Here is a 9,754-nt window from a genome sequence, read left to right as displayed (position 1 = left end):
GCACTTAGGTACCAAATTTCGGGTTATAACTGCTCCAGTTAATGGATGAAATTGCAGGAGAGATGCGGAGCTCACCGAGAACACGTCCTGCTTCCTTCACATCCGGTCATGCCCCCTCTGGGGGAACATCTTATGAAGCCCTTTCCTATGCGGAACCTCACCCCAGAGCAGAGAATCTACAATTACAGGCTCTCTCATGCCAGAAGGGTTGTGGAAAACACCTTTGGCATACTCATTTTAGGCTGTTTCTAACCTCAATTAACCTGGCCGAATACAAAATCAACCATGTGGTATTGTGCACATCCTGCACAACTACTTACAGAGGAATGCAAGCAGCTACCTTGCCTCACGGCAAAGTGAGGTCAACCTTGCAGGGTCAGGCCCAGCTGATCCTGACGTGATGACAGCTCTTGAAACTGGCCATGTTGAGTTGCCCTCTCAAACTGCCCGAGATGTCCGGCAACAATATATGGACAATTTTATGGATAGAGGGGCAGTGGCCTTGCAGCAAACTGTAGCTGACCATGAATAAATCTTTTATTTGATACTAAACTCCTATTTCATTTGAACTACAGTTTGTGTTTCTTATCTGTCTCCTAAGTTCTCAAATGGCCTTAATTTTGGCCATTTTGTACAATAGTGCAAACGTACCTTATTTGCTACATGTGGTGACAATCTCTTCCTCAGCTAACTATTATGTTGTGCTGTGGCTCTGATACACACACACAATGTTAATGTTGTTAATATATCTAATGCATTAATGTTAAAAATATTAGGCCTTTTCAACTCCTTAACCACTTCAGCCCAGGACCATTTGGCTGCCCAAAGACCAGAGCGTTTTTTGCAATTTGGCACTGCTTTGCTTTAACTGACAATTGTGGCTTACAAACAAAATTGATGTCCTTTTTTTCCCCACAAATAGAGCTTTCTTTTGGTGGTATTTGATAACCTCTGCGTTTTTTATTTTTTGCGCTATAAACAAAAAAAAAGCGACTATAATAAATATCACCAAAAAAATATAAAAAATGTTTTTTTTTTTTTTCTCAGTTTAGGCCGATACATAGTCTTCTACATATTTTAGGTTAAAAAAAATCGCAATAAGAGTTTATTGATTGGTTTGCACAAAAGTTATAGCGTCTACAAAATATAGGATAGCTTAATGGCATTTTTATTAATATTTTTTTTATTAGTAATGGCAGCGATCTGCGATTTTTATCATGACTGCGACATTATGGCGGACACATCGGACACTTTTGGCACTATTTTGGGACCATTCACATTTATACAGCGATCAGTGCGATTAAAAATGCACTGGTTACTGTGTAAATGTGACTGGCAGTGAAGGGGTTAACCACTAGGGGGCGCTGCAGGGGTTAATTGTATCCTAGGGAATGATTCTAACTGTGGGGGATGGGCTACGTGTGGCACGACACTGATCACCGCTCCCGATCACAGGGAGCTGTGATCAGTGTCAGTGTCACTAGGCAAAACGGGGAAATGCTTGTTTACATCATCATTTCCCCGTTTTTCCTCTCCGTGAGATGATTGTGGGTATCCCCAAGGACATTGAGTCCGCGGGACCCGCAATCACACTCATGAAGCTCGCGGCAGGGTCACATGTGCACCGCCAGCGGCGCGCACGCAACCACACGGCAGCAAATTTAAAGGGACGTACCTGTACGCCCATTTGCCTATCTGTGTCATTCTGCCGATGTAAATGTTTGTGCGGTGGTCGGTGAGCGGTTAAAATTACCTGAGTTTGCCACATTTTAGAGCACATTGTCACTGTAGCTACACCATCTTAACAAATACACTGGTATTAAGCATTGAAATAAGAAGCCACACATTGTTTAGTATAAAACATTTTACTCCATGCACATTCATATGTGCATTTTAAAAGCTTTCTGAACAAACCAACATCTTGGTGTATAACATGTATGTTCGCAATTATTTGGCCTTTTTTGGGGCTAAAAAACAGGCATGTTTGAAAACATAAGATACACATCCCCAACTCAGGAACTTACAAAGTTTGACTTTGCTAAAGTGAAGGCCATATGAGAAATTGGTATCCCAAGACTTAGTTGATGTTGCCTTCCTCAGATGGGGTGAGCTTACCCCAGAGGCGTTGCTAGGTGGGTGTGGTCCGCACCGGGTGACACTCGCTAGAGGGGTGACACCCTCCCGACGGTGTGGAAAGCACTGGTATTTTTATTTTTGTTTTAATCAGCTGACCAGATCATCATTCCGCAGCCTGGTTGAAACAACACACACCTCCAGCGCCTTGGTATGTCAGTGTCAGTGTGAGTGTGAGCGTGCTGCGTGTCCTCCTTCTTCCTCCTCCTACTGAGCCAGCCTGAGCCTGTCACATCTCATCTCTCACACTGCACTGCAGAGTGAGAGATTACATCACTGACTGTCTCACACACACTATCTCCGCCCGGGCGGCGCGGCGGCTATATGCTGTCAAGCTGCGGCTGCCCTCCGCTCTTCTCTCCAGACCCCAGCTGGCTGCCGCCAGATTCGGAAGGGGGGGTGTGGAGGGGGTTGTGTCCTGGTATCCTCCACTGGCCCGAGCTCAAGGGGTGAGGTGAGGCCGAGCCGCCGAGGGGGGTAGGGTGGTTGCCATGGTACCGACACGCCACCAAAGAGCTGGTATGGGAGGGCTCTCACCTGTCTGGCGCCCTGGCTGATCTGTGCTGTGTGCAAGTACGATAAGGAAGGGGGGGTGCAAGGTGGTCTGCTAGACACAGCTAGAGTTAATAAATATATATATATATATATATAGTGTAATATAGCTGGTCCAGACGCCCCCCCCCCCACCAGCTCACTCAGCTACTGTGCCTATTAATATCTAATATTATATATCTGTGTCCAGCAGCACCCCCCCCCCCCTTATCAGACAGACAACACTCACTATATTATATTAGCTGACTGAGCCACCCCCACCCTGAGCTGGTCTGATGATGATGGGGGGGGGTGCTTCTGGACACAGATATATTATATTAGATATAGGCACAGTAGCTGAGTGACACACCCACCCTGACTGAGCCAGTCTCATGGGGGGGGGGGTGCTGTGTCCACAGTCACCAGGTACTGAGCGGAGCCGCCCTAAGCTGGTCTGATAAGGGGGGGTGTCTACAGACCACAGCACAGGTGTAGACAGACAGTGCTCCACACCCACATCAGATCCATCCAGCAAGCAACACGCCTTGTTGTCAGCAGATTAAAGCATCTTCCCTGTGGTCATCAGATCCGGTCCAGCAAGCAACACGCCTTGTTGTCAGCAGATTACAGCATCTTCCCTGTGGTCATCAGATCCGGTCCAGCAAGCAACACACCTTGTTGTCAGCAGATTACAGCATCTTCCCTGTGGTCATCAGATCCGGTCCAGCAAGCAACACGCCTTGTTGTCAGCAGATTACAGCATCTTCCCTGTGGTCATCAGATCCCGTCCAGCAAGCAACATGCCGTGTCAGCAGGTCAGTTCCAAAATGCAAATCAAATCATCAATGCCAATGATGCCATTATCTTCTGTCCCCAGGGACAGAACCAAACCAGAGATCACCACACAGTGGATCGGATCTGTCCCTGGGGACAGCAGATAATGAAAAGTGTGGGGGCAGAGCTGCGATGACGTCACTCATCATGTTGGAGCCCTCGGTTAGGCCCCTTTCACACTGGGGCGGTGGGTGCGTCGCGGTAAAGCGCCGTGCCGCCATTTTTAGCGGCGCTTTACCATCAATTTTACGGTGCTATTCGGCCGCTAGTGCGGAGCTTTTAACCCCCGCTAGCAGCCGAAAAAGGGTTAAAATCACCCGCAAAGTGCCACTGCAACAGTGCTTTTAGGGCGGTATAGCCACAGTGCCCATTCTTTTCAATGGGCAGGAGCGGTGGAGAAACAGTATACACACCACTCCTTCACCGCTCCAAACATGCTGCTAGCAGGACTTTTTCTAGCGTCCTGCCAGCGCACCGCTCCAGTGTGAAAGCCCTCGGGTTTTCACACTGGAGTGTGAGGAGCGGCTGTTTCAGGGCGCTTTGCAGGCGCTATTTTTAGCGTTATAGCGCCTGCAAAGCGCCTCAGTGTGAAAGGGGTCTTACAGCATAATACTCTGAAGGTCTGGCATGGTATGCTGGACCTTCAGAGTGCATGTGCCAGTGACGTTGCCGGATGCATCTAGTGTGAATATCTCCTAAACAGTGCCCGTTTAGGAGATATTCATTTTACCTACAGGTAAGCTTTATTATAGGTTTACCTGTAGGTAAAAATCACAAAGCGGTCTTTACTAGGCTCCCTTTCTTTAGTGCTGCACTGTTTACCTTTTAAATGTTATATCTTATATTGTTTTCCAGCAATATTGTGTCAGCAGTTTTACTAAGCTAAATTTTAGGTAACCCTAGTGCAACTTAATTTGTGTATTATATAACTGCCACTGGGATTGATTACAGTAAAATATTCTAAATAAAAAATTATGGCTACACATTCATCACACATGATTAAATTACACAATGCAGACTTTTTTTCATACATTCAATGTGTAATGGGACCATCCAAAAAGGATGTGTGAAATAATTCTGTGCACTTTAATAATTAGCCATAATATATTATAGTTTACTTATGATATGTAATATTTTAGTGAATCAATCCCAATGACAGTAGGCCTGGCACTGGGATTGAATAGTGTCTGGATTGATTAGACAGGCCGTAGGGCCTAAAAGTTTGAATAAAATTAGCACACTTTGTACTGTAATAATGTGATAAATGTGTAGCCAAAACTTCTGATATATAATATTTTATTGTAATCAATTCCAGTAGCAGTGTCTAGGCCTGTCACTCAGCTCACTGGAATTGATTACGCTAAAATTGTTACATATAATTTTACTCTTACTAAATACATCAGACTTTCTGCTTTACGAAAAGGTAATTTGGGGTCTATTTGTACTGTCCTGGTGTTTTCGGGTCTCAAGAAATGAAATAGGTCAACAATACATCAGGATTGATCAATTTTTAGATATATACCATAGATTTTGGACTCTATAACTTTCCACAGACTAAATAATATACACTGATTTGGGTTATTTTCACCAAGGAAATGTGATCATGATGCAAATCTCCCAGTCACATCCCAAAGGTGCTCTATTGGATGAGATCTGGTGAGTGTGGAGGCCATTGGAGTACAGTGACCTCTTTGTCCAGTGGTGAGATGATTTGAGCTTTGTGACATGGTGCATTATCCTGCTGGAAGGAGCCATCAGAAGATGTGTACACTGTAGTCATAAAGGGATGGACATGGTCAATAACAATACTCAGGTAGGCCGTGGCGTTTAAACAGTGCTAAATTGGTACTAAGGGGCCCAAAGTGTGCCAAGAAAATATCCCCCCCCACACCATTACACCCCCACCACCAGCCTGAACCGGTGATACAAGGCAGGATGGATTAATGCGCCCAATTCTGACCCCACCATCTGAATGTCGCAGATGAAATTGAGACTTATCAGACCAGGCAACCTTTTTCCAATCTTTTATGGTCCAATTTTGGTGATCCTGTGCAAATTGTAGTCTAAGTTTCCTGTTCTTAGCTGAGAGGAGTAACACCTAGTGTGGTCTTCTGCTGCTGTAGCCCATCTGCTTCAAGGTCTGCCCATTCTCCTCTGACATCACCAAGGCATTTTCCTCCACACGGCTACTGCTCACTGGATATTTTCTCTTTCCCACCATTCCCTATAAACCGGAGAGATGTTGTGCATAAAAATCCCAGCAGATCAGCAGTTTAAAAAAAAATATTTAGACCAGCCCATCTGGCACCAACAACTGTGTCACATTCAAAGACACTTAAATCCCTTTTCTTCCCCATTCTGATGCTCAGTTTGAACTTCAACAATTCATCTTCACCACATCTAGATGCCTAAATGCATTGAGTTGCTACCATGTGATTGCCTGATTAGCAATTTTTGTTACCAAGAAATTGAACAGGTGTACCTAATAGAGTGGCCAGTGAGTATATCATACTTTATTGTAATCAAATCGCTAAGATTGACTAGGCAGGCCATAGGGCATATAGCCTGGTTAATGACACTGGGTCTTCTCAGACATAATCTGAAATACAGAATATATATCTGAACAGAATATGTTGATATTTACTGCAGGAATGCCACATGGAGTACATAAGTCAAAGAGACCAAGTGGATCCCAGCAAAGGAAAGCAAAGGAGGCAAGAATTAAATCGATAAAAACACTTGCTGGATCCATACTTCAATATGTGAAAAGACCAGATGATGGGCAGGGTTCATCAAAAGACCCTGCTTGTCAGTCTCCACTTCATGAAGCTGATTCTTCTAAAGCTTTTGCTAGCTTGCATTCTGCAGAAGAGCAAGAAGTGGAAATGGCAGAATCTGAAGCAGAAGTGCAAGGAATGGAAATGGCAGAATCTGAAGCAGAAGAGAGCTGTGAGAGTGACTCTAGCCACAGTCATGATACTGTAAAGAATACAGTACTGTAAAAGATACTGTAAAGAAGATAAGTGCCATTCAGGAGAAAGATTTCCAAATGTTATCTGATGTTTCTTTCTGGGAGATATCAGTTCAAGATCATGTTCGGGTTGAAATAATCAAACAGGGAAGTGCTTCTTTCAAGAACAAGGAGGGCCCTTTCAGTGTTGCAAAAAGGCAAGATGCAAAAGCTGCAACAAAGGGATATGTGCGGCAACTTTCAAAAGAGTGGTTTTACAAGGTGATGCCAAATGGTGAAAAAATTCTGCGGTCATGGATGGTTTACTCACCTGTCAGTGAGAATTTATATTGTTTTTGCTGCCGACTGTTTGCCGTTTGTACTCTAGATACGACATCCAAATTTGTGACTGGGTTTCAGAAATGGTGGAAGCTAAGCCCGAAAGTACATAATCATGAGACATCCGAAGAACACCTAAACTGCCTTGAAAAATGGAAAACCTTGGCAGCAGGACTTAGGCTGCACCAAACTATTGATGCTGGAGCTATTACTGTGATGGAGATTGAGAAGAAAAAGTGGAGGGATATCTTACACAGATTGCTTGACATCACATTGTTTCTTGCCAAGCAGAACCTAGCATTCCGTGGCCACAAGGAAGATGAGTGCTCATTCAATAAAGGGAACTTTCTTGAGATGGTTGAAATGCTTTCAAAATATGATTCAGTACTAAAAGAACACCTAATTAGATTGAAGCAGAGCACCTGTAAACTTAAAGTATCGGTCTCATATCTTTCTCCACAAACTCAGAATGAATTTATAAGTGTCCTGGCAAATCACATGAAGGAGAAGATTGTCATGGACATAAAGTCTGCAAAGTACTTTGGAATCATGTTTGACAGCACACCTGACATATCACATACTGACCAGATGTCCAAAGTGATCAGATATGTGAACATCAAGAATAGGAAAGTTCAAGTAAAAGAAGTGTTTCTAGGATTTTTCCCTTTAAAGGGGAAAAAAGCTGCTGATCTCAGTTTGGATATCCTTAAAAAATTAGAGAGTGATGGACTGGACATAATGATGTGTCGTGCTCAGGGTTATGATAATACTGCTACTATGGCTGGAATTCATGGAGGTGTACAATCTATTATCATGGAAAAAAACAAGAAAGCTATTTTTAATGGCTGTGTAGACCATTCACTTAACTTGTGGCGTCAACACTCTTTTGCTGAGAATGCTTCATGTGTGACATTTTTTGGAACTCTTCAGTCAATGTTTTCTTTTTTTACTGCTTCCCCCCATCGATGGGATGTGTTAATTCACCATACTGGAGTGTCAGTGAAAAGACTGTCAACAACACGCTGGAGTGCTCATCATGCTGCAGTTAAGCCAGTCAAAGAAAAATTTGATATGTTTGTGTCTGCGATTGAAGCGCTTTGTGATCCTTGTGAAAATTTGGACACAAGAGGAGCAGCAGAATGTCTACTGCCTGCTGTCTGTGATTTTCACATTTTTGTGCTACCTGTACTTCTGGGGTGATGTACTTCAAGAAGTTGATGTTACACAACAGTACCTGCAGACCAAAGGCTTAAGTCTGGACAAGGTGGTGACAAAGCTAGAGTCACTAAGACTTTTTCTGTATGAAGAGCGCAGTCACCTAGTGGAATATGCAATTACACAGGCACATTTAAAAGCTAAAGAACATGGAATTGCCGTAGAGAGAAGAGCCAGGTTTAAGAAGAGGATGGCAGGGGAACAGGCACGTGATGCTGGAGGCATACGTCTACAAGACGAGGACAAGAGGGCAATGCTTGAATGCATTGATCGCTTCCATTATGAACTTCAGATCAGATTAAGAGCCATCATGGAAGTTGCAGCCATGTTTGAGGCTGTTCAAGCAAAGAGTCTAATATATGAAACTGAAGAAAAATTAAAGGTGTCCATTCCAAAACTGACCACTTTTTATGACAAAATATCTGAGAGTGAGCTGTTAATAGAAATACCCAGACTGAGGAGACATCTCAAAGCAGCCAAGATCAACCTAGAAGAAGTCAAAGATTGGTCAGCTTTACAAGTTTTGACCTTCATAGCAGAATGGGACTTCATTGAATCTCTTCCAACCCTTTCACTATGTCTAAAAATATTTCTCAGAATCTGTGTGTCTGTGGCTTCATGTGAGAGGAGCTTTTCAAAGTTGAAGCTGATAAAGAACTATTTGCGTTCAACGATGGGACAGGCAAGGCTTTCTGATCTTGCAATATTATCAGTTGAAAGTGAACTAGCGAAATGTATTGATTTTGATGTTGTTCACAATTTTGCAGCTGTCAAGGCTAGAAAAGCAAAGTTTTGATAAAGATGTTAAATAAATGCTTTCATATTTGTTCCTGTTTATTTTTGTGTTTTATTTATTTTTTCAGTAAAGTTTAACGTTAAAATAAATACAGTTCTTTAACAGTTTAAGCTTTGAATTCTATTATTTTCATATGATTTTGTTATTCAAATTTGCTAGTTGATTGATAGTTATTAACGGCACTACTGTTGCCAATATATGCAGTGTTAGGGGGAAAAAAATTATTGGGGGGGGGGTGACACCATGTTATACCGCACCAGGTGACACCAACCCTAGTGACGCCACTGGTGCTTGCAGTTCCAGTGCATTTCTAGTTTCTGAAAAAAAAGTACAACATGCTGCATTTTTTTTTGCACTGGACTGTACTGGAACACTGTAAAATGCATCAAAAACGCACTGGAACGCACCTAAAATGCATCAAAAACGCACTGCAGCACACTTGTCCTTATTTAAGGTTAACAAAAAAGAGGGGGGAAAAAAGTACCGGACTGCATCAAAAATGCACCAAAAACGCACTGGAACGCATCAAAAATGTGCATGCAGAAAAGCACCTGGAATGCGTCTGGACTGCGTTTCTATGGTGTGATCTGGCCCTTAGGGCCAGTTCACACCATAGAAACGCAGTCCGGGAGAGGCGCATGCGCGGTGCTCTGTGACATGGACGCTTAATCACAGAGCTCCGTCCCGCTCCGAGCCTTCTGTTCCCCCCGCAATGGACACACTCTCCCCCCACACTCTAAATGGAGACCGGATCACACGAGCAACCCTCGGGCACAAATCCGGACAGATGGGTCCACCAAAACGGACTCCCTCAGCCTGTTTTTACAGCCTTGTTAGAAGCCGCAGAGACATCTAAGATGGCGGCGGAACGGCAGACTCACGATGCAGCACACATAGGCACAGCAGCTTCTTCTCCCTGGCGGGCTGCTCTTCATAAAGAGGTATGTGGAGGGGCC

At 43.6% G+C, this 9,754-nt stretch overlaps 1 protein-coding gene across 1 annotated transcript; it reads left to right on the top strand.

Moving 5' to 3' along the window:
- Positions 1–6,547: 6,547 nt before the first annotated feature.
- Positions 6,548–8,798, top strand: LOC141148052 (uncharacterized). The gene is made up of 2 exons (XM_073635207.1): positions 6,548–7,636; positions 8,019–8,798. The coding sequence occupies exons 1-2, from the start codon at positions 6,548–6,550 to the stop codon at positions 8,796–8,798; spliced, it is 1,869 nt and encodes a 622-aa protein (XP_073491308.1).
- Positions 8,799–9,754: the final 956 nt, after the last annotated feature.

The sequence above is a fragment of the Aquarana catesbeiana genome, linkage group LG06 (genome assembly GCF_042186555.1).
Source record: "Aquarana catesbeiana isolate 2022-GZ linkage group LG06, ASM4218655v1, whole genome shotgun sequence".
Lineage (NCBI taxonomy): Eukaryota > Metazoa > Chordata > Amphibia > Anura > Ranidae > Aquarana > Aquarana catesbeiana.
The sequence above is the reverse complement of the archived record's forward strand: the minus strand, read 5'-3'. Positions and strand labels throughout refer to the sequence as shown.